The 23,019-nt window shown below is 54.5% G+C and overlaps 10 protein-coding genes across 10 annotated transcripts; 4 read left to right on the plus strand and 6 right to left on the minus strand.

Annotated features, from left to right (window-relative positions):
• Nucleotides 1–253: 253 nt before the first annotated feature.
• On the plus strand, nt 254–2,782 carry BAUCODRAFT_149869 (uncharacterized protein; the record flags this gene model as incomplete). Its single annotated transcript, XM_007680294.1, has 8 exons — nt 254–390; nt 558–624; nt 683–1,173; nt 1,227–1,275; nt 1,341–1,467; nt 1,539–1,585; nt 2,507–2,693; nt 2,754–2,782. The coding sequence occupies 8 exons, from the start codon at nt 254–256 to the stop codon at nt 2,780–2,782; spliced, it is 1,134 nt and encodes a 377-aa protein (XP_007678484.1).
• A 71-nt stretch (nt 2,783–2,853) lies between these two features.
• On the minus strand, nt 2,854–3,657 carry BAUCODRAFT_73639 (uncharacterized protein; the record flags this gene model as incomplete). The annotated part of the gene is made up of 1 exon (XM_007680004.1): nt 2,854–3,657. The coding sequence occupies one exon, from the start codon at nt 3,655–3,657 to the stop codon at nt 2,854–2,856; it is 804 nt and encodes a 267-aa protein (XP_007678194.1).
• A 236-nt stretch (nt 3,658–3,893) lies between these two features.
• BAUCODRAFT_560547 (uncharacterized protein) lies at nt 3,894–6,132 on the plus strand. The gene is made up of 3 exons (XM_007680295.1): nt 3,894–4,057; nt 4,239–5,896; nt 5,950–6,132. The coding sequence occupies exons 2-3, from the start codon at nt 4,310–4,312 to the stop codon at nt 5,992–5,994; spliced, it is 1,632 nt and encodes a 543-aa protein (XP_007678485.1). The 5' UTR covers nt 3,894–4,057; nt 4,239–4,309; the 3' UTR covers nt 5,995–6,132.
• A 168-nt stretch (nt 6,133–6,300) lies between these two features.
• On the minus strand, nt 6,301–7,006 carry BAUCODRAFT_73638 (uncharacterized protein; the record flags this gene model as incomplete). Its single annotated transcript, XM_007680003.1, has 3 exons — nt 6,301–6,448; nt 6,506–6,776; nt 6,838–7,006. The coding sequence occupies 3 exons, from the start codon at nt 7,004–7,006 to the stop codon at nt 6,301–6,303; spliced, it is 588 nt and encodes a 195-aa protein (XP_007678193.1).
• A 488-nt stretch (nt 7,007–7,494) lies between these two features.
• Nucleotides 7,495–9,120, plus strand: BAUCODRAFT_74097 (uncharacterized protein; the record flags this gene model as incomplete). The annotated part of the gene is made up of 2 exons (XM_007680035.1): nt 7,495–8,679; nt 8,737–9,120. 2 exons carry the CDS (start codon nt 7,495–7,497, stop codon nt 9,118–9,120), a joined length of 1,569 nt encoding a protein of 522 aa, XP_007678225.1.
• A 713-nt stretch (nt 9,121–9,833) lies between these two features.
• Nucleotides 9,834–11,498, plus strand: BAUCODRAFT_73217 (uncharacterized protein; the record flags this gene model as incomplete). Its single annotated transcript, XM_007679967.1, has 2 exons — nt 9,834–10,963; nt 11,003–11,498. Coding segments are annotated over 2 exons (1,626 nt in total), but the record flags the coding sequence as incomplete, so codon positions are not given.
• A 518-nt stretch (nt 11,499–12,016) lies between these two features.
• Nucleotides 12,017–12,858, minus strand: BAUCODRAFT_36039 (uncharacterized protein). Its single transcript, XM_007679896.1, has one exon. It carries the CDS (start codon nt 12,579–12,581, stop codon nt 12,276–12,278), a length of 306 nt encoding a protein of 101 aa, XP_007678086.1. The 5' UTR covers nt 12,582–12,858; the 3' UTR covers nt 12,017–12,275.
• A 693-nt stretch (nt 12,859–13,551) lies between these two features.
• On the minus strand, nt 13,552–14,028 carry BAUCODRAFT_74016 (uncharacterized protein; the record flags this gene model as incomplete). Its single annotated transcript, XM_007680028.1, has 1 exon — nt 13,552–14,028. One exon carries the CDS (start codon nt 14,026–14,028, stop codon nt 13,552–13,554), a length of 477 nt encoding a protein of 158 aa, XP_007678218.1.
• Nucleotides 14,029–16,303: 2,275 nt separating this feature from the next.
• Nucleotides 16,304–19,653, minus strand: BAUCODRAFT_124374 (uncharacterized protein; the record flags this gene model as incomplete). The annotated part of the gene is made up of 2 exons (XM_007680296.1): nt 16,304–16,405; nt 16,540–19,653. 2 exons carry the CDS (start codon nt 19,651–19,653, stop codon nt 16,304–16,306), a joined length of 3,216 nt encoding a protein of 1,071 aa, XP_007678486.1.
• Nucleotides 19,654–20,301: 648 nt separating this feature from the next.
• On the minus strand, nt 20,302–22,821 carry BAUCODRAFT_561772 (uncharacterized protein). The gene has a single exon (XM_007680297.1). It carries the CDS (start codon nt 22,521–22,523, stop codon nt 20,394–20,396), a length of 2,130 nt encoding a protein of 709 aa, XP_007678487.1. The 5' UTR covers nt 22,524–22,821; the 3' UTR covers nt 20,302–20,393.
• Between the last annotated feature and the right edge of the window lie 198 nt (nt 22,822–23,019).

Here is a 23,019-nt window from a genome sequence, read left to right on the forward strand (position 1 = left end):
CAAAGAGCGCATCTATCCGGGGAAAGCTCGAGCACAGATTGCAGCAGACGTGCCTCGATCGCGATGCTGAGTGGTCAGTGACGAGAGCAGCCCCGCTTCCAGTCAACGAGAGCTCCGGCGGCTGTTGTGCGTCTGTGCAGGCTGCTGCTTTCCACTGTTCTCCCTCCTTCACCATCTTCCCCTCAACCACCATCCCCCTATCGAGTACTCATCAACCACAAGTCCAATTGTGAAGAGAAGAATTATCGTCAAGATGATCGTCGACCCCGTGCAGGCCTTTGCTACGGGCACCATCCCGATTGCCACGAGCTCCGCCACTCCCCTGCCCACCATCATTCCGTCGCTGCCAGAGTACCAGACAGCTACCGATACTGGCAACCGCACACTATGGTACGTCCGCCGGTGTGAGAATACAACACATGCGGAGCTACAACAAGCTCTACCGCGGGTGTTTCGCTTAAGAAACACGCTACCGAGTGAAGCTTGCTGTTGGCCATTCCACCCCTTGGCCTACCGAACACCAGCTTACGTGTACGGTCGTACTGACACCATGGCAGGGTCGTCTTCGTTGTCATGCTCGTCGCCTCCATCGTCTTCGCCGGCTTGTCATGGAACGTCCCAATGGTAAGCTCTTGACGGTCAACTCCGCACGCTTTCGAAACCCAGCTGACAACCGGCACAGTCTAAGCGCCTTTACCACATCGTCACTTGCCTCATCACCATCTTCGCCTCCCTCTCCTACTTCGCCATGGCTACCGGCCACGGTATTGGCTACCACCACGTCGTCGAGCGCGAGTCCCACAAGCACGTTCCGGACACCACTTACGACGTCTACCGTGAGGTGTACTGGGCTCGCTACGTTGACTGGTCGCTTACCACCCCGCTTCTCCTCCTTGACCTCTGCCTTCTCGCCGGCATCAGCGGTGGCAACATCATGATCGCCATCGTTGCCGACATCATCATGATCCTTGGCGGTCTCTTCGCTGCCTTCGGCTCCGAGGGTACTCCGCAGAAGTGGGGTTGGTACACCATTGCCTGCATTGCCTACCTTGTGGTCATTTGGCAACTCGCCTACAACGGCCGTGCCATGGCCATGAGCAAGGGTGGCAAGGTTGGCAACTTCTTCGCCGCCATCGGTGGCTTCACCCTTGTCATCTGGACTGTCTACCCTATGTACGTACCGTTGTCATGAGCATTCATATATGCAAGGCTGACCACTTGCATAGCATCTGGGGTATCGCCGACGGCTCCCGTAACATGAACGTCGATGAGGAGGTACGTCTTTCTCCATTATATCTATAACGCCGTAGGAAATGCCGGCCGTCTAACGACACGAGTAGATCATTGCCTACGCTGTTCTGGACATCCTCGCCAAGCCCGTCTTCGGTACATGGCTCATTTACACCCATATGACCATGCCGGAGACCAACGTGGAGATTGGTGGCTTCTGGTCTGAGGGTCTCAAGGGTAAGCACATTATCTACATCCGCTCGCGAGTCTCGAGAACATAGTTGACCAAGCCATCCGGCAATGTTTAGGTGAGGGCCAGCTCCGTGTCGGAGATGACGACGAGGGTAAGCAAGACGTACAACCAAATTAATTGTCCAAACGTAGCTGACTGTGTCACCCATCCATTTAGGTGCGTAAAGCACTCCCTCGCAACAATCGACACCCTGTTCGCGTGGAAGCAGTGACGGCGACTGGCGTGTAAGGCGAAGGGTGGAAGCTCGGAGGATGTCGCAAGATATAGCAGAAGCTGCAGAGTTGGGAGGTTGTCCAAAACGTGCGAGGAAGGTGCAAGGTTCGAGCATTACGCTTCTCAATGAGGCTTGAGCATTTCTGGCTGAGATTGATCATCATGATATCCTTCTAGCGACGGCAGCTGTGGGCTGCCTTGTATCATATGCTTAGCTAATGCATAATGATTATGTGGGATGGGACACAAAATATGCCACCATCCTGTAAGAAATCCTCAATAGCCCCATAACTTGAGGTTGAGACACCTCTGCCATGGTTCCCCGTTCGACGGTGAAGCTTGCCCCACCATCACCTGTAACGCGTGCCTACCGCGTGCAGCAAGCGTTTGAGCTTAGCCCAGGCTAAACAGGGCAGAAACAGGCAGATGAAACGTAAAGTGTGTTGCACTTAAAAGACTCTCTGTGTGTGAAGCTGTCAATCGCAACAGGCCAACATACTGTCATCTTCGTGGCAGCACGAGTCCTTCCACCATGGCGGACGAGCACACATCTGGCAGCAGTGTTGAAGCTACGCCACTAAGCAAACTGGAACGCCGTGATTCGCTTGAGAAGCACCTTCAAACACGACCAGAGCCTGGAGACCTCAAGAACAGGCACATTCTACTCGACACCACGGCGGCACCGGCACTGCAAGCTAAGCAGGCCGAGCTGGAAAGGCAGCGAATTACGGACAATCTCAAGAAGGCACGTACTAACCGATTACATTACACGATGGGTATATTCTTGTGCTAAGGAGGACGTATTTGTAGGGTCTGGCGAAGCGACCGGAGAAGGACGAGCTTGTGGAACGCAATATCTTGCCGGACAGCATGGCGGCTCCTGCATTGCAGGAGAAGCAGAGGGAGTTGGAGAAGCATATGCGCGCGGATAGTCTGGAGAAACATTTGCAGCAGCGGCCGAAGGTGGAGGAGCTGGTGAAGGAGGGCATCTTGCAGCGTGAGTGCAGTGTCGTTGTATGTGCATGAGGCGCGCTTGGCTGACATGGTGTTGGTGTAGCGGACGAGAACCCGATTGCGGAGGGCTAACACTGCTCTGAGGCGGCGATCAAGCACGGGTATGCTCTCTTGTTGGTCATAAGATGAGGCTGCAGTGCACGCTATCTCGGCTGCAACGCATAGGCTCTCACTGGGTACAAGCCCTTCGGCATCCCCCTCTGCAACTCTGTTAACACCACGCCCAGCCTTGCATCCTCAAAAAGCTTCCTGAACTTGATGTCCGTCCTCGTCACGCTACTGTCCGTCTTATCAAACACATCCTCGTCCAAGTGGTGATTGCTCAGGTTCTCCTTCACCACAATCCAACCTCCTTCGCTCATCACCGCGGGCAGCCGACCTAGATACTCGACGACTTGAACGTCGGTGAGCTGACTTAGACACCATTGCGTCCATATCAGATCGTACGGTCCGTGTCCATCTCGTTGAGGATGCCACTCCTCAAGCCCTACATTCAGGATCTCGCCCACCCCAGGCTTACCCTGTATCTGGTCCGTAAAGCTCTTCACTGGCTCTACGATATCGACGACTTCTGCTACTTTGCTGAGAAAGCCGTCGGTGATCCTGCCAATGCCCGCACCGCAGTCAACCGCGCGATTGAGCTTCTTGCTCGAAGGGTGATGGTGCGATGAACGGCGAAGCTTGGCAAGGAAGTTACTGGAGCCTTGCAGATCAATGCGTGACACTTGTGGGTAGCCGCCAAGGACACCGTTGACGGTGGGCTCGGTGGCGGACCAGTAGGCTATGGCGGCTTTGTGGTCGATGAAAGAGTCTGGTGCTGCGCCGGAAGGCAGGAATGGGATCTCTTCCGCTTGGTCAGTGGGCGCATCGTCGCTGCTGATCCGCTGGCGTTTAGTGTCTTCTGCGTCGTCGCCATTGCTTATGGCTTTGCGCTTCGGTGAAGACATTACGGCACGGCGCTGTGGTTGCGTGGATGGGCAGCATTTTGAAACGCGCAGCGCGTTTCGAAGCTTTTTGTGGAGCCGAGGTTCGCATTCTCATTGTCAATGTCAACGTCGACGCGTTAACAAGCTGGGCGACTGTCCAATACTCAAGCATCTTCTCTGCCGCTGTGGGACCCCGATATCGATCTGATGTATCGCCGTCTTGACCACAAGATCCTGCGTTTCTGAATACTTCTATTTGACAGGTTCTCCGCTGCTATCACAGGAATACTGCACAAGTCCTTGCCTGATCATCACCTCCCCTTCTTCCCCTCTCCTCGGCAATAGCCATGCTCCCACGTTACTCCCATAATGTACTGACGCAGACTAATCGGCTGCGGATACGCGGCACCCTAACGTCAAGGTAGGCTGAACTTTCATATGCTGTCCATAACGAGCTTCATTCTTCTCGCCTCTGCGCGGCGTGTAAAGAAGCGTTCTATTTGATGGACAGGCCGGAATGGCAGGAGCATATATCAACGAGGGCTCATCAGTCGAGGACTTGTTCGCCAATGACCCTACAGTTGTACTGAACGGTACTCCAGATCAAGCAAACGGCGACGTGCCAGATCCACCCATCAGATATGGCAAGCCCCTACCGCCACAATGGATTCCGATGTACAGAAAGCCAATGCGGACGCCGACTCGCAAGCTACGAATCTGTGTCATTGGAGCAGGCATCAGCGCAATGACACTGGCCTACAAGCTCTACCACGAACACAACATGATCGAATCAGGGTTGGCCGAGCTCTGCATCTACGAAGCTCACGAGAGTATGGGTGGCACTTGGCTGGTCAACACGTATCCAGGTGTAGCATGTGATGTACCAGCGCACATCTACGCTTTCCCATTCGAACCTAATCCGGATTGGAGTGCTTTCTATGCCACCGGAGACGAGATCTTGCAGTACTTCAAGCGAACGGTGGCCAAGTACGATCTCGCAAAGGACGTCAAGTGTGGGCATCGGGTGGAGGGGGCAGCCTTCGACGCCGAGAGAGGGAAGTGGGATCTGAGAGTTGGTACCAAGGACGGCTCGATCGACGATAGTTGCGATATTCTCGTTTCGGCTACCGGCTTCTTGTCAAAGTGGCGCTGGCCAGATATTACAGGCTTGCACGATTTCAAAGGCCATCTCTGCCACTCAGCGGTTTGGGACAAAGCCTTCGATTGGACCGGCAAACGGATTGGCGTGATCGGTAACGGAAGTTCGGCCATTCAGATCGTGCCTCAAGTTGTGGAGCGAGCGGCACATCTGACCAACTTCATCCGCAGGCCAACGTACATTACTCCCGGTCTCGGTTCAGCCATCATTGGCGGCCAAACGCAGTATCACTATACGGATGAAGAACGACAGCGCTTCAAGCAGGATCCTGCAGAGCTGAAGCGGTACCGCAAGAGGATCCAAGCCGGCAGCAACAAAGCCTTCGATATGTTCGTAAAGCATTCTCGTGCACAGGAGGCCGGGCGAAGGCAGACCGCGGAGATGATGAAGCGAGCCTTAGGTGGCGATGAAGAGCTCGCGCGTAAGCTAACGCCGGACTACGAAGTCGGCTGTCGAAGAGCAACACCAGGGCCGGGCTATCTCGAATCCTTTACGAGGGACAATGTGACTTTGATCACCGATGCCATACAGCAAATCGAATCTGATGGGATTCGAACAAAGGACGGCAAACTCCACGACTTCGATGCCATCGTCTGCGCCACCGGTTTCGACGTCTCACACCGCCCACCTTTCCCACTCACTGGTCGTCACGGCATAACACTTGCCGAAGCTTGGAAGGACGAGCCAGCTTCCTACCTCTCCCTCGCCGCCTCCGGCTTTCCGAACCTTTTCTTTTTCTCCGGCCCAAACGCTCCGGTGGGTCACGGTAGCCTCATGGCCGGACTCGGATGGTCAGCGGACTGGATGTGCCAGTGGATCCGCAAGATGGCCGAAGAGGATATCAAATGGGTCGATCCAAAGTCGGAGGTGGTCGACGAATTCGATGCGTACGCGGACGAGATCATGCAAACGCTTGTCTGGAGCGGAGGGTGCCAGAGTTGGTACAAGGGCCATCGAGTTGATGGTAAGGTAACGGCGGTGTGGGCGGGCAGCGTTGTTGGATACCATGAGATGATCGAGCGTATTCGGCCAGAGGACTTTGATATTGCTTATAGGAGCAAGAATCGGTTTCGCTTCATGGGGAACGGCAGAACGAAGATGGTAAGTTCTGTCGCGCCTCTTTAAGCCCCACGCTTAACTGACGTTCCTTCCAGGAATATGATCCCAAAGCCGACCTGGCATTCTACCTACAGAAGTAGATATAGTCCTGCCGAGTCCGGCTTTCATGTTGCAGTCACTCCCGGCCTCCACACGGTCTCGGCGCCCCTGTGGCGATCGTATTGGCCTGCACATCTTGATGCTGACACAGTTGCGTTTAGCGTGGAGAGCAGTGCCGGTACGGTTCTGCATGATCACCCAACCTTTCGTCTGACGGCTCGCACGGTGTTGTAACGGCTTCACACTCGGCCAGCACTTGACGAGGTATTCGTTGGGAGCCAGGTAGCACGGGTAATTGCTGCTGACTCAAACACGCCTATGTTGTGGTGAACCGAGTTGGTAGCCATTCACCAGACCTCGGATGGATCAACTTTGATATTTTCGCCATTAGCGCGAACAGTCTTCCGCTGCTTGTCCCGCCTGAGCGGTTTCCGCATGTCATATGCATCGCTGCCGTCATTGTAGTAGTCGGTGATCCTTCGGTAGACCGAGTATCTTGATCCCTCGTCAGCATAGTTACTTGAGCTGGAATTACGGGTCGATAAGACCTACCCCATCTTCTTGTAAAGTTGAATGGCAGCCTCGTTTTCAACTCGTACGAAGAGGTCCACAAACCAAGCATTCTGCTCGTCGCCGGCCTGCTCCAGAGCTTCCGAGAGGCGAGTGGCGTGACCCAACCGCCTTGCGGCTGGTGCTACGGTCAGGCAGGTAATATGGGCGTGCCATGGCAAGTAATTAGGAAACTTCTTCTGGTATATCTTAAGGCCAGGATCGTAAGGCTCCACTGGTGCTGGATATGGAGAGGCTTCGACCTTGCCTAGGACTACGCGAAGCCTGTCAATCGATTGGTACCAACAGCCAGTATCAAAAACGGCTGTGCCTACTGTAAGCTTCAATCTGGCCGCTTTCGCTTTCGATGACCTTGCATAGCTGGGGCCATTTAGTGAAGTACTCTAGGTAGAAGTTGATGTTGTACGTTTCAGTGAGATGATCGAGGTTGCAAGGATTGAACTTGAGAAGATCCATAGGGGTCATGGGCCTAGTCAGCGCCATGTTGTAGTCTACGTCCTCTTGATGTACGTTGGGTTGGTACTTGTCACGAAGGAGGCATGTAGGCCCGAGTCGGAGCGTGGGGGCCAGCTTTTTGACCACTCCGACTCTTCACGGGCACCCCACTCTATTCTTCCTGCAGTCATACGCATGGTCGATGACAGTACTCTGTACTCTAATCAATGGGAAGGCCGGTAATCTTCGCTTGCGACAAGATGAGGTGAGCCGCTATTTCCGTCATGCAGCGCGAGAGTATCGGCACCGTATACGCCCTACGCTTTTCATCACGGTGCCGACGGGAACGAAGCGTTAGCCCGAAGGATGGAGTGCAGCAAGCGGACCAGTAGATCTGCAGACGTAGGATGTTGGTGAGCAATGCCTGGACATGGTAGCGAACGCGCCGTGTGCTACGACTCTACGCCTGTGGGAGTATATACTCGCCTCGTGCCTTTACTACTGTCCTACCACTACCTATATCCTCTTTGATCAACATGGCGGGTCCGTTTTTCCAAAGTACACCACACCTCCCTGTCCTGTCCGTTGTGTTGTTACTGATCCTTCCTTTTGCCTACGCATCGAGCCATGCCTTCTATAACATTTTCTTCCATCCTCTTCGTTCAATCCCAGGCCCACTGCTATGGCGAATGACCAAAGTTCCCTACGACTATTATCTATTCACTGGCAATCTCATACCCAAGATCGCAGAACTCCACAGACAGTACGGCCCGATCGTACGTACCGCACCCAACGACCTCAGCTGCACCGAAGCGGAAGCGTGGGAAGACGTCTTCGCTCATCACCAAGGGAAGGCCGAGTGGCAGAAAAATCCTGCTAGGCAGTCTAACCCACCGAACGGTATGCCGAACATCCTCGGCGCAGATCGGGAGAACCATGCAAGGTACCGCCGTCTTCTCGCCCACGCCTTCTCTGAGAAGGGTCTGCAGGAGCAGCGCGGCACAATCAGCCACTACGTCGATCTGCTCATCGACCGGCTCCGTGAGCGGGCAAGGCGCGGCGAGAGTACAGATATGGTCGAATGGTACAACATGACCCTGTTTGACGTGATTGGTGATCTTGCCTTCGGCGCCTCCTTCAACAGTCTGCAGGATCGGAAGCAGCACGAGTGGATCCCAGCGATCCTCGGAAACGTTCAGTCCGTCGTGGTTGCCAGCGTTTTCCGAGAATATGGTATGCCATGGTTGAACAGGTGGGCTGTACCCAGGCGAATGCAGCAGTTAAGAGTTAGGAACTTTATGTACGCTAAACAGAAGGTCGTTGAGCGTGCTGAGCTTGGTGCTGCACGCGGAGACTTTTGGGATCGCATACTGATTAAGAGCGTGGACGATAACGCAGGGGGTGAAGGCATGAACCAAGGAGAGATGCTCAACAATGCCTCCGTGCTTGTACTGGGCGGCTCCGAGACATCCGTTACCACGTTAAGCGGCTTGACGTACTTCTTACTCCAAAACCCGGAGAAGATGGCGATGCTAGTCAAGGAGATAAGATCCTCGTTTAAGTCGGACGACGAGATTGATGCCTTCTCGGTCGCACGTTTGACATATTTGTCCGGCGCTCTCGAAGAAACGATGAGGCTTTACCCACCGGTTCCCTTTCCAGCAGCTCGCATGCCTTCACAAGGTGAAGGCACAATGTGTGGACTTTCCGTTCCGGAAGGGGTAAGCAAACGTTGTCAAGCTTTGGCAATGGCAATGTATCCGCTGATGATTGCAAAGGTCAGCGTGCAGATGTCACAAGTTGGTATCGGTCAGCGCCCGGACTACTTCCATCTACCTGAACAATTCGTTCCCGAACGTTGGCTTGACGAGCCTCCCCCGGAGTTCGCAGGAGACAATCGGAGCGCCCTGCAGCCGTTCGTTGTTGGCACTCGAAACGCAAGTAGACCCCGAATTGGAATCGAAATCAGGCTAACAGACATGCAGTGCATCGGACGGAACCTAGCCTACGCCGAGATGCGTCTCATCGTTGCAAAACTGCTCTGGCACTTTGACCTCGAGGCGGCCGCGGGCGGAGTGGGTGATGCTTGGCTGCAACAGAAGGCGTGGGGATTATGGTCAAAGAAGCCGCTATACGTGAGGTTGAAAGACGTCGCGTCGTAGCCCAAGTAGGATTGGGAAGGCAAAGCCTCCTACGTGCTTGCAGTGTCAAGGGTTTCTCGCTGTGCATATCACCTCACAGATATCCACAACAACAAAAATGTCTTATGCGGACGGCAAGAGTATACATCCATCATCTGTACCAGGGATGTGAGACGTTTTCCAGCGTCGACCTTTGACATTGACTCTTCAATGCCAGCGTAGCAAAGTTTTTTGCTAGCTTTATCCCCTGCAACACCGGTCCATAGGCAATAAATTGTCGACATTCAGCGGCCACAGCATGATAGTCATGATATGGACCAATATCAGGCATCTGTCGCTTCCGTTGATTTGGCACTGCAAAGGTTGAACGCTACGCTGGCCTCCTACCGAGTTTCGTCAAGCAAGAAAGAGGCAGCCACGGTAGAGCCAGTCATGGATCGCAACCTTGTGCACTCTACTACCCCAGCTCTATCTCGATCTCACGTGTCGCTTCCGACTCGCTCGCCCAAAACCTGGTTAGATCATCCACCACTTCACGACAATGAGGATCCGGTCTGGCGAGAAGTCTTGGCTTTGAGGGCTGATACTCCCTTCTTTCAGGTACGTCTCAAGCCAAGCATATTAAGTACGCGTTTGGGCCCGTCGTTGACACTACATGGTAGCTTGCGCCGGAAGAAGTGGTGTCAACGATCAAGAACATCTACCACATCTTTGACTGCCTTCTAATCCATCAACCTCACTGCATCTCGCTGCACATCGTACTGGCTCAGAAGTATGCCCAGCTAGGTTACCATGACCTTGCAGCCGGTCAATCCTACAAGGCGCTACTTCTCTGCGATGCCATAAGCGACGCTTCCGATGTCTACCACGCTGAAGCGATTGAGGACCAGCGAGAACTCATCCAGCAGATACCGCTTGTGGAGCGCATTCGACTGCTGAAGGGTGAGTTGCAAAGTGACGGTGCTGCTATGCCGCGCGATGCTCGGCCAGACATCGATGTGGAGCTAGACTACTGGTCTCGAAAGCACTACCTTCCCTGGATATACCTGCTTCTCTGCCGTAGCCTAACGCTATGCGGCTGTTTCAGAACTGCGCATGAATACATCATTCAAGCCCGCGAACGCAAAATCTGCCTTGGTGATCCAAGATTCTCGGAGATGGCCACGCGGTTACCCGAAGTCGTGGCCCAGCACTTCGGTATCACTCTGGAAGAACTCCGCAAAACTGCATACTGGGACGTCAAACAGTGGCCCAACCAAGGGCTTGTCCGTCGCGAAGTCTATCCATGGAATTCATGGGAGCCAGATAGACTGGCAGAGCTGCCAAACCTCAACGCAATGATGGCAAAGGTCGCGCCTAAGCTAGAGGTACGTGCCGTTGAGCTCCCAGCCTTGACAGGAAACAGCAACCAGAAGACCGTTGTGCAGCTCGGCGTGTTTGCCAAAGAGGATATTGCGCCAGGTGATGTCGTCCTCGACGAGGAATCACTACTCACAGCCAACAATAGGCTTCAAGATGCACTTTGTGATGCCTGCAGTGCCGATCTGCCAGACCTCGATGACCCTGCGTCAGATGATACTAGGGAGTGTCCACATTGTCAAGCCGTCTTCTGCAGCGTCCGGTGTGCCAAACGCGCCCAACATGGCTACCATTACTCTATCTGCGAGAAGGGCCTGGATGCCCTGCTACGTGACGTACCGCCTGCGGAAGCAGCCGAGTCGCTCTATTCGCTGCTTGTGATGCGCACGATAGGCATGGCGGAAACGCAGGAGTGCCACCCGCTTGAGCTGCTGGAGGTCAAGTACATCTGGGGAGACTTTCATAACCTCCCGTTGACCGAGCATCTCATACCGCCGTCAACTGCGTTTAGCGTTCTGACGCCTTCGGATGCCAATTTCGGCAGCCTTCCGCGCACTCTTCCTTTCAGCTTTGAACACAACATCCTCTTCCCTATGCAGATTATGGAGAAGATCGAGATTGACCCTTACTCTGAGACGCACTACGACCTATGGGTCTTCAACACGATATATGCCAAGTTGCGCGGTACAGCTTCCGCTCGCTTGTCTGGCCTTGGAGGTAGGCCGGTTCGAGGCCCAGAGGTCAGCGCCGTACACCCAATGTGGTGCCTTGCGAACCACTCATGTGACCCGAATGTCAGCTGGGAGTGGGGTGGCAGCATCAAATTCTGGGCTCGGAAAGAGAGAGTGGCGTGGGAAGGTAGAGGCGTCAAGGTCGTGAGAAGTAAAGCCGGCATTCGGAAGGGCGAGGAGGTGCTCAACCACTATTGCGATATCACCTTGCCAGTGAAAGAGCGCAGGGAGTGGGCAAGAGGTGCGCTGGGCGGCGACTGTATGTGTGCAAGATGTGTGTGGGAAGCAGAGCAGGCAGACGCGAAATAGCCTTGTTCAAGATCTTTCCTCTTTGCATCATGGACACGCTCTTCCGGTGACACGACTTACTGAGCATTGGGTGGTAGGTCTTCAGTATCGACGACTCTGAGTATCTGAGCACCATACGGCTGCTCACTTAAGCCTTTGCGGACTTTCTCCGTAAGCTGATCGCAAACCTCATCAGGCTCACCACCCGGAAACAGGACAGCGTTGACGTGTTTAGTGAAAGCCAGTCTGCGCAGTTTGAAATAAGCCTCTGTATTCGCCGTGTCTGCGGCAACGAGCCTCGGTGGCATGTGGCAGGGAGAAAGAGTGAGCTCAGTCAGCGAGGGAAAGGAGCTTGGCAATAAAGTTCCCGAGTTGCACTCGCAACCATGAGCAACAAGACGATGTGAAACGTAGCAGGACACTGTCTTGTCTCTTACCTCTGGCGGTCGCTTGCAGCTCAGCCATCTGCATAGGCAGCTATATCACTTGCTAAGCACTGAACGCGCTGAAACTGCCTGCGAAAAGCACCCACATTGTCGGTCGGCGCTGCTAAATGATCGAGGCGTCCGGATGGTGAATACAGTGAAAATGCATATACCACTGTCAGGGCCAGTGATCCGTTTGCCCACCCGAATGTCAAAATGCTGTGGTTGAGCGTTGCGCGCATGTATCAGTCTCCAGGAGTTCCTAGAACACGACCACTTGACAGACTCTGATGCGTCTCAGAACGGCACATGTAATAGTAGCGCCTTGGGAGCATCGGGAGATGTGTAGATGTATCTGGAAAGTGCTCTCGCGTTAATGAAGGTCAGCGGTTGGGCAGCCGTAACATCGCCATCGGATCGTGACCGCGACCGCCTCAAAAAGCGTAACGGCACCGCGGCATATAGGCACACGCTCAGGATCCCACCTCATCAGTGGTGTGCTCGACAAAGTTTCGACATCGCGCGATGCCCGCGGAGGACGCGTTTCCATAAGCTTGTTGGAGAGGAACAGCACGTTTTGAAAACTCCGCGCTTGTTTAGAGTCACCCGTGACAGTACGCCACGCATCGGCGGCCTGCAAGTCATCGAATAGCTTAATATCTTTAGGCCTGTGGACCATGCGCGATACGGCGCTAGGTCCTGGTCAATAGCGGGAGAAGTTGGACTGAGTGTCCCAGTGCCGGCAGACCGTGGATCAGTGCCGTAGAGCAGCCGCGGGTCACGAGCTGAGCTGGGAAGCTTGATCCCAGAAGAGGATCGAGAGGCTAATAGCGCATCGGCGAAATGGAGTTTCCATACCACACCAGGACAAGGAGTGTTGCAGATGCGTGGGTCCGTCTACGTGGTGGCGGGGCCTGTTGGCTCTGTTGACAGATCCGACAGATGTTTGACACCACCTAGGTATCAGATTCATCATTCGATTTGAAACAAAAATCTTGCATCGAAGATGCAAAGTAGTGCCTAAACAGTGGGGCAAGATCGAAGATCCAGGCTAGCGATCTGTGTGCGCCTTTGTGCATCTCAATGGAATTGACCGTTTATGGGCGAGTATCGCTACCAAAACACCGCCAGATTGCGCGCATGTGTTAGGGGAGGTTGTTTGGAAGCAGGGATTCGGTTGTAGGTACTCATAACTAGCTCCGCCTTCGTATGCAGGCTACATAAATGCGCTATGAGGCTTTCTGTAACAAATGGGTATCGTAAATGCACATTAGGTCGTCGGCGCGTCGCCCTCTCCTCATCCTCGTGACTTGATACCGGCCCAGCCAGGCAATCACAATCGCACACGCAACCCTTCCATCTTCCATCAGGTCCAACTGCAAATCCAAGCTCCCCAATCGACAACCCGTTGACTAGTGCAGCCTCCATCAGCAATCTGCAGGTTCCAGGGTTGGTTGCGCGCGGCTTCTGATAACCTGGAAGGCTAATGGATGCTCTCCATTGCATGTGCCGGGATCACTGCATGTGCTAGCGTTGATGGTTTGTTGGTTTCGTATCATAGGATCATGTCCAACATGTCCAACGAAGGTTGGTCTCGAGTCAAAGCATTATAGCTCAGTGTCGTCGTCTTTGGTCATTGTTGTGCTGGCTCAGCGGTTCGTCATGCCAACCATGCCTGCACAACGAGTGCAGTACCAAAGGTTGAGACCATATTGGACCATGTTGCTCCTGCGAGTATTGAGGTCGAGGCTAGGTGTACGCTGACACCTCGAGCATCTTGCGAGCTCGGGCGGAGACATCATGCCCGAACCCATGGAGGAGTTCGAGTCACTGCCAGAGTCTGAATCGCTGACGTAGAGTACGTTTTGCTGGACCGGAGTTGGACGAGGCCTGCTCGGTGTTTGCCCGTGTGCGGCTGATGTCTGCACTTGCATGACGTTCGCTGGTTGAGGTATGGTTGGCAGATATGACTCGCGATATGCAAGCAATGGGTTTGCAGGGTCTGCTACTGGCTGTTCCTCTGGACTACTGAACGTAGGTGAGCAGCAGGGCGTTTCGTCCGAGAAGTGACTGAAGTGTCGAGCAGGTGTAATCGTGAAGTAGTCGGTGTTGTTGAGAGGGAGCATTACGACGGTGCCTGCAAGATCAGACGGATGTGCGGCAGACGTACACTTAAGCAATGTATTGAAAGTAGAGCACCAACAGCTCGAGGGCGATCACTGCGACCTAAAAGCAGACCGATGGAACGGCGGCAAGACAAGATCGATCAAACGTACAGATCTGAGGAAGCAGGAAGGCGCCAGCATTGTGCCAGGCTGCCGAATCGAAGATGGCAATGCTAGTGGCATGTTTTCAAGAGATCACGATGCGCGAGATTCCAGGCGCAGCATAATCGCCGATTGAAGGCATCGATTCGATGGACAGGGCCGCGCCAAAGCTAACCCGACCTTGGTCGTGCTGTCTCTTGAACTAGGCTTGGCACGGCCAAGGGCCAACCGTGCAACTTCCAACAGCTTCCCGTGTAAATAATGTTCACAACAAGTTACGCACAATACCAAAAGACTCTTACAGCCGAAGGATTGCCCACAGAACACTGCCGGATGGCCGCGAAGGTTTCAACACGATCAGGCTCCTTATGCTCAGATCCGGCCTGCAAATGTCGCCCGAAGTAGGCTGAAGCCTTGGATGGCTTATTGCTGACGCGGACTACCTTTCGCGAGTAGGCAGGCGTGTACGAACTGTCGGACAGCTTTCGCAAACGCATACCGTTGCAGGAGGTCATCGTTCGCATTCGCTCCGCATCGGCTTCATTCGACCGGCCGTCACTATGGCCATCCGCTCGGCGAAAATGTCGACCTGGCGTGCATGGAATGTTCGCCTGGCCACCGCCCAGCGTTACGGCTCGCAGCGAGAGACTTGGGTGACAAACTTTGCTTCCGACGACCATCCGCTCGTTTTTCAGGCGTCTGTTTCATCTGTCGTTCTACCGCTCGTACCAGGTACTCGGCCAAGCTTCGGGCCGACCGATCCGCCAAAGCTGAGACCCTCGGTCTCGATCGCGGTCTTATTTGCATTGCGTCCACTACTACTTGCCAGCGTTATGGGGAAGTTGCGCCATCTGACACTCGGCCACGAGGAGTTGTTTGTATGGCGCTCTCCAGACCTCAGAGCCCGCTGTCTCGTGACAAACTCTCTTCACCTCCCTCCAGCGGAATCGGGATTACTTCGCTTACTAGCCTGGTACCTCCAGTATATCACGCAAGGCAGGGAGCCAATAGCCAAGTTAGCAGCTCTCGCGGAGAAACGTATCCAAGATCAGAGCTTCAAGCCTTGAAGCACCTCCACATGCATAAGAAAGCCTCGGGAAAGCCCGCATCTGCGCCTCGGTCCCTGAGCGGGTCCAGACCGTCAATATGCCATACATCCGCCCACATGCGCACCTTGTGCTACTAATACAATGGAGATTATTCGCATATGCCTTGGCTGCGGCCGTTGCCGCTCCCCTGCAAGCCGTCAATGCTGGTGAGTACGACGGCCCGATCATGTACAGCTTGACTTCTCGACGCCAGTCAGCGGACTATGTGGGTCTTGATTGCATTGTTGGCAACTTCACGAAACCATGGTGGGGGTCTGGACGACTCATAACAGTAGTAGCTGAAGTACTCCCGACCTGCTGACCAAGTTCGTGACCCACTCCTAGCATTCTTGGCACGATTGAGTGCTCGTCGCCGTCGTAAACCATGTCCCCTTATTGCTTACCGTATCCTGACTACGTTTCGGCAGAAGCACTCCGGTAGGATGAGCATACGTCTGAATGGGGTGACTCGGTTGGAAATGTCGACTCCAGACAGGTCTGCGCCACTCATGGAATGGTCGCCGAGGAGATCCCAGGTAAGATGCAATGCGTAAGACTAATGGAGAAGGATTGCTTGTACTGGTTGTCCAAGTGACGCTGGGAATGGGCAGCCGCAATGGTTCGAACCTCGCATTCTATAACCTCATGCAGCCGATAAAGTGTTGAGAAGCTGCCAGGCTACCGGAGCAGTGGTAGACGCCATCCCACAGGCATCTGACAGTCCGAAGACCATGGGCCAATGTAATGCTCACAAAAAGGTGTAATCATGTATGAAGTGGATGATGTATCTTTTGTGAATGGGGTACTTCACGAATGACAGGCTACTGTATCTCCTGCTTGACACGGCGATGCCAATATAGGCCATTGGCCACTCAGTCGTGCGTTTTCCCGCTGTCCTCCTAACCTCGTTGAAGAAGCGCCGAAGAAGCAACGCAGTCATGTGCGAGTACGGTGACACGAGGGATTTGACACGGGAGCATGTGAGACTAGGCTTGCGATGATGAGAATGTGCAGGTCGCAAAGTTCAGGGTATCATCTCATAGCGCTCAGTCGCTGTTCATGGCCTTCTGAACCGGAGCTTTCTCCCTCATCACGAGCTTCGAGCGTGCCGTCTCGCCAACGTATGCATATGCAAACATGTTGATCATCTTCACAGCAAAGAATCATCGTCCTCATCGAGCGCTCCATAGTCATTGGCATGAGGCTGCTGGGACGATCTCACCTTTCCAGAAGCTAGGCGAATCTCATCACTCGACGGATCTATGAAGAGCCGGCTCGTTACTTGATCAGCTAGAGCATCGGCTTCCGTTCGGTTGCCAGTGGCCGTGAGGAGATGGCGTGACCGCTCATTGACCCTTGTTGCAGGCGGCAACGATTCGCCAAAGAGCCACGCTTCTTCGTCCTCCAAGTAACCGTGCCCTCTCGTCTTGAAGTCAAACATTGCGTCCTCGCCTGGGCGATTAAGCTGCGCTTGGCTGCTGTACCCGCTGTCCTCGAACACATAGATGCTGACACGATGGTCGACGTGGAAAGGCACATAAGGCGGAGATGTCTCGATCTCGCTCGCGGTAGTGGTCACTTCGCTGACGGCAGGGTTGCATGGTCTCTGTTCGTCCGCTTGCGATTGCTTCAAGCTCCAGAAACCGTGCGGGCCTTCTTTGGCACACGTCTCATTCTTCACCATCGCACCATCTCGATTGGTGCTTATTCGTGGTAATGGGAATGCTCCTCGATGCTTCTCCTTCTTCAGATATGGTGTGTTGCTGTTGCCGACGCGCCGGAACAGCCGCTGCACCGGGAATATGTATATACTTCCGCCGGCTGCGACTGCTAGCGAGGTTGCACTGCGACCCTGCACCCAGTGTAGGCAGCCTGGCTTCGCGCCACCTTCCTGCAGCCCTTTCAGGCGGATTTTATTGTCCTCAGCATGCCACATGTCACTAGCGCCGCTTCTAGCAGCGGTGTAGCCTTGGTTGATCCCTTTCGCGATGGCTCGCTGCCCCACTGATCTTGCTGTAGCAGCCGTTTCGCGCAAGCCGGCGAGAGTGGTGGGGATTGCATACTGCGTCGTGATTGTATTTACTTGCGAGCCCAATGACTGCGTAAAGGAGCGGAAAGTGCTTGCCCAGCCGGCAGTGACAGGAGGTGGCGATGCCTCACCTTGCGCTAGACCAGGACCAGGCTCACTGCTCGGCAGATATTGTCCAGCCGGCGCACTATGTCGCTTTCGCTTCTTCGATGGCGCCGTGAGCGGTATCTCGTTCAGGTGAACTGTACCGCGTGCGGTGAGGACGGCAAGCCGATCGCTGTCACGCGACCACACACTGTCCACAGTCACAGACGGGCTGCTGCGTGTGATACGATGGATCAGCTTGACATGTGGCCCGCCCTCAACACCAGTAGCATCGTCAGACTGCGCCTTCGCTCTGGCATGTGCCACATGCGCCAGATCCCAAACATCGGCAACCTCGCCTTTCTGGTTGCTTGTAAGAAGTCGCAAACCGTCGGGCGAAAACGACAGGTAGTTGCACCCATTGACAAGGGCGAATGTCGCAAAAGGTGCGGGAGCGTGCTTTGCTCCCTGATCCTCCGCTTGAAGCAGGGTTTCGAGGTCAACGAGAGACACTAATGCCGGCTCATTGACGAGGCGCTTCGGGTCATCCATGGGCGCGTTTGTCGGTGGGAAAAGAGCAGTATCGTGACTGACTGTGCGGTGGTGAGACTGTTGGGTTGTAGGTGGAGACGGATGGGTCAACTCTTTCCAGCCTAGCATCCCCATCTCATAGCCTCGCTGCGTGGCATGAACGAGCCCTTGCGCAGCTTTACGTGAGAGCCAGCTAAGCGTGCCTTCTTCGTCAATGCCTGCTACTTCGCACGTTATGCTTGGCTGTGGAGGCGCTGTCTGAGTGCTAACGCCATAAGCAGGTACACGGCCATCTTGCTGAATAGCTGACCCTTGTATCGAGGTTCCCGCAGATGTGTAAGGCGGCACTATGGCAAGCCATCGGCGACTTAAGCTCATCAGAGGCACTCGAGTATGCTCATAGGCCACATCCGTTGGGCCAGAGGCGTCATTCCCTGTAGAAGGCCGAGAAGCTTGAGGACGCATTTGCAAAGCAGTCCAATACTTGGATACGCAACGAAACTGGGGCGTCGTGGTCACGGACCGAACACCAGCCGCAAACACGAAAACCTCGCCACTCTTTCCAGAGGTTACAACAATGAACCTGCCAGCGACGGTCAAGCTCAATTCTCCGACATGCTTTGGTGGTAGAGAGAGATGGCCCACAACCGGTACATCCATCCTGACCATCGTGCTTCGATACAGCGTAGCAATGTGCTCCTGGGTCTGCAGTGAATACACCTCAACTGTGGTCTGATATTGCTGTGAGCGATTGAGATCCTCGCTTGGGCTAGCTCCAGGTACTGGACCATGCACGATCGCAGCCACCAGCGGCCGCAACCGCTGAAATGGATCCGATACATCGTGATGCGGCAGCACTTTCGCGTCTATGACTTGTCCTCTCAGGCCCTCGAGCCGGGCGACGATCTCCATCTTGTCAGCAGTGATTCTGTAGACGTCCAGACCACAATCAGAGCCAATCAGCAGGACATCCTTCGCTCGCCTAGCCGAGGCGGCATCTCCGGCTTCAGCAAGCGAGTCGAAGCAGCAGCAGTACCCGTCAGACCCAGCAACCTTGCCTTGTTCGGGCTTCTGTGTAAGGTTCAGACCGAGATCCGGAACGCCGTAGAAGTGAGCTTGCGGCATATGTGGCGGTGGGGGATCCGTGAAGTGCGGACGCGGTGGGCGCTGCGATAGGAATGATTCTCGTCGTTGCGATATTGGATCCTCCGCTGCACTGCCCGAATGATAGCCAACAGTGCGAGCATACTGTGCTGATGGAGTGTACAGATTAGCGGGGCGATAAGGCGGAGAGACGGTGGGAGAAACTAGCTTGGCGGCAGGCGGCCGCGGGGAGCGCACTGCTGCTGGCGTTGGTGGTGCACTCGGTAGCTCAGGTACAGCTTCAACATCATCGGCTGGCGTCGCATCCTCGTCCCAGACAAACGCGTGCTTGCTCATTGACTTCTTGTGCGGCACTGGCTCAGTCTCGGGCTCCAAGACAGGTAGATCAGGCGGAACCTCCAGCTGGACGCCATGGCTTGTTGGCGGCGAAGGTGTCACGGACTTCGCATAAGGTGTGTCTTCGTCATGCTTAGGTTCTGCGGATGGTGCTCTTGCTGCATCCTTTCTCGAGCCTTTCTTTACCTTCTTCTCTTTCTTCACCTTTAGCCTGGGAGCAAAGGCAGACCAACCGTCGTCGGGCTCCGCTTGCGGCGGCGTCTCGTGGAAGTCGTCAAAGTCAGATACCGCTCCGTCTGCGAGAGGTGGCATCCAGCCTAAGCTCCCGTTGATCCCTGACGGCTGTGTGATTGCAGAATGTAGTTGGGATTGCGGAAGAGGTGGACGTCAGTGATGGGAAGGCAGCAGAGGCGTTCCTCAAGGTCAGCTTACTGCGTGGCAGTGTATGTTCGCCGGTCTCGCAGGCGGTCACAGGACTAGACCAGGCGGCAAAACAGCGGCAGGATGATTCTATGAAGCACTCTTGGCTCTGAGGTAGTCGTCACGCTGGCCAGCAGCGGCAGTGGTGATGGCGGGGTTGCCTGTTGCTTTGTTCCCAGATGCAGACGGAGTGGCTAGTCTCGTACACACACTGAAGCCAGTCTGGAAACGCGATTGGCGAGATACTGGCAAGATGCCTCGCCTCCCACGGACAAGCGTGCGATGCACTGATGTTCATATGTATCCTCACGCATGCATGACTGGGAGCTCGCGCATGGCGGCGGTGGCGGGGTCACGATTGCTGCCCTGCTTCCGGCACCCGACCCGCGCCGCATGCAGCAGGAGCAATGTCAAGTGGCCCAACTATGTGATCGAGCAAAGAAGATAAAGAGGAACATGATGAAGTGAAATGGCCGCTGAGGTGAACAGATATCACAGTACTACTATATTAGTACATTATCATGCTGACTCGGTACAACACCGGACTAAGCATGCATCTTTCGCACGCTGATGCAGTCAAACGCCTGCTCTGCTCTGATCCATGAACAACGCCGAATGCCGAGGTGATACATTTAGTCAACCTCCTCCATAGCACTTTCACCCGTTGCCTTCTCCTCCGCGGGTACATTCTCGGCCGCGGCCGCCTCCTCGCTCGTCTCGACCTCCTCATCCACGTTCAGGCCGAGCGAGACAAGCTTGTGAATGCGCTCAGCGTACGCCGCCGGCTCGTCGATGGTGAAGCCAGACACAAGGAGCGAAGTCTCGTAGAGGAGAGTAGTGATGGACTTGACGGTGCGATCGCCCTCACCATCCGTCTCCACCTTCTTCTTCAGCTCCTTGATGATCGGGCTCTTGGGCGAGATCTCGAACGTCTTCTTGCTGCTCATGTACGAGGACATAGAGGTGTCACGCAAAGCCTGCGCCTTCATGATGCGCTCCATGTTAGCAGACCAGCCGAATTGGCCCGTGCGGATGGCGCACGGTGCGCCGACGAGCTTGTGGCTGACAACGACCTTCTCGACCTTCTCCCCGAGCACATTCTTCAAGCTCTTGGCCAGCGACTCGTACTCCTTGTCCTCAGCCTCACGCTGCTTCTTCTCCTCCTCCGTCTCCTCAAGGTCGAAATCCTTTGTGATGTCGATGAGCTTCTTGCCGTCGTACTCCTTCAGCTGCGTGAACGCGTACTCATCGATCGGGTCGACAAGGAAGAGAACCTCGAAATTCTTGGCCCTGAGAGCGTCGAGGAATGGCGACTTTTCGACGGCCTTGGTGGATTCGCCGGTGATGTAGTACATCTGCTTTTGATGCTCCGGCATGCGGGTAATGTAGTCGGCGAGCGAGGTGATCTCATCCGCGCCGGTCTTGGTGGAGTGGAAGCGGAGTAGCTTGGCGAGCGACTGCCTATTCTGGGTGTCTTCGTGGATGCCGAGCTTGATGTTCTTGCTGAAGGCGGTGTAGAACTTGTCGAACTGCTCCTTGTCTTCGGCAATCTCGTTGAATAGCTCGAGGGTCTTCTTGACTATGTTCTTCCGGATGACCTTCATGATCTTGTTTTGCTGAAGAGTCTCACGCGAGAGGTTGAGCGGAAGGTCTTCGGAATCGACGACACCCTTGACGAACGATAGCCACTCGGGAATGAGGTCCTCTGCATCGTCCGTAATGAAGACGCGACGCACGTAGAGCTTGATGTTGTTCTTCTTCTTCTTGGTCTCGAAGAGGTCGAAAGGAGCACGCTTGGGCACGAAGAGGATGGCGCGGAACTCAAGTTGACCCTCAACGGAGAAATGCTTGACGGCAAGATGGTCCTCCCAGTCGTTCGACAACGACTTGTAGAATGCACCGTACTCTTCTTGTGATATGTCAGCCGGATTGCGTGTCCAGATAGGCTTGGTCTTGTTGAGCTCCTCTTCTTCGACCTTGCTCTCCTTGACCTTCTTGGTCTTCTTCTTCTTGTCCTTTTCCTCTTCCTCGTCGTCATCAACCTCCTCTACCTTTGGTTTCTTCTCTTCGTCTTCCTCGTCGGCCTTGGTCTCCTCAGCATCCTCATCTGGAATCTCCTTCTCCGTCTCCTTCAAAACATGCAGGTAGATTGGGTAGGAGATGAACTCGGAGTGCTTCTTCACGACCTCCTTGATCTTGCTCTCGTTGAGGTAGTCGGTCTGCTCGTCCTTAAGGTAGAGGATGATCTTCGTACCGCGGCCAAGCTGCTCGCCTTCGGTATCCTGCTTGATGGTGAAGGTGCCGCCGGCGCTTGACTCCCAAATGTACTGCTCGTCATCATTGTGCTTTGAGACGACAGTCACCTTGTCAGCGACGAGGTAGGCAGAGTAGAAACCGACACCGAACTGGCCGATCATGGAAATGTCAGCGCCGGCGGTCAATGCCTCCATGAACTGCTTGGTGCCGGAGCGGGCAATAGTTCCGAGGTTGTTGACAAGGTCTGCCTTGGTCATGCCAATACCCGTATCGCGGAGTGTGAGCGTCTTTGCCTCCTTGTTTGGGATGATGTCGATGCGGAGGTCCTTGCCGCTGTCAAGCTTGCTTGGGTCTGAGAGAGCTTCATAGCGGATCTTGTCTAGGGCGTCGGAAGAGTTGGAGATCAGCTCTCGGAGGAAGATCTCCTTGTTGCTGTAGACGGTGTTGATGATGAGAGAGAGCAGCTGAGAAATCTCGGCCTGGAACTCGAACGTTTCGCCAGACATTTTGGCGATGGTGTATGAAATGTCTTTCGGGGGTGCTGTGTTTTCTTGATGGTTGTTAGCTGTGCTAAGGCCAATTGCTGTGCGACTATGCAACTTACTGTTTCGTGCGTAGAGTCGTTACAGTGACCAGAGGGTCGGGTATAAGCGCAAGAGAATTGATTTTGAGAGGGTGTTGTTGTGAAGGCAGGCTGTGGTATATGAAGCAAAGTGTTTGCACGGCTACGGCTACAGCTACAGCCACCTAGAAACTTCCACTGGAAACCAGGAGCTTGGACCATGCGGCTCGAGCGCGACACTTACAGAAGCCTAAGGCACAGATACCGGCAGCTTTCGAGGCGTCACATGATCGCAAGTGATTCCACCACGGCTTCGAGTGTTCGAGGCGCCAGTGATTTTGTGTCACCATGCCAGGCAAGTCGCAAGAAGGGAAGGACTACCGAAAACCATGTACCCTGTGCCAGAAACCTCGCAATGTCCTCGTCCGCTGTCAGATAGA

The sequence above is a fragment of the Baudoinia panamericana genome, assembly GCF_000338955.1.
Source record: "Baudoinia panamericana UAMH 10762 unplaced genomic scaffold BAUCOscaffold_9, whole genome shotgun sequence".
NCBI lineage: Eukaryota > Fungi > Ascomycota > Dothideomycetes > Mycosphaerellales > Teratosphaeriaceae > Baudoinia > Baudoinia panamericana.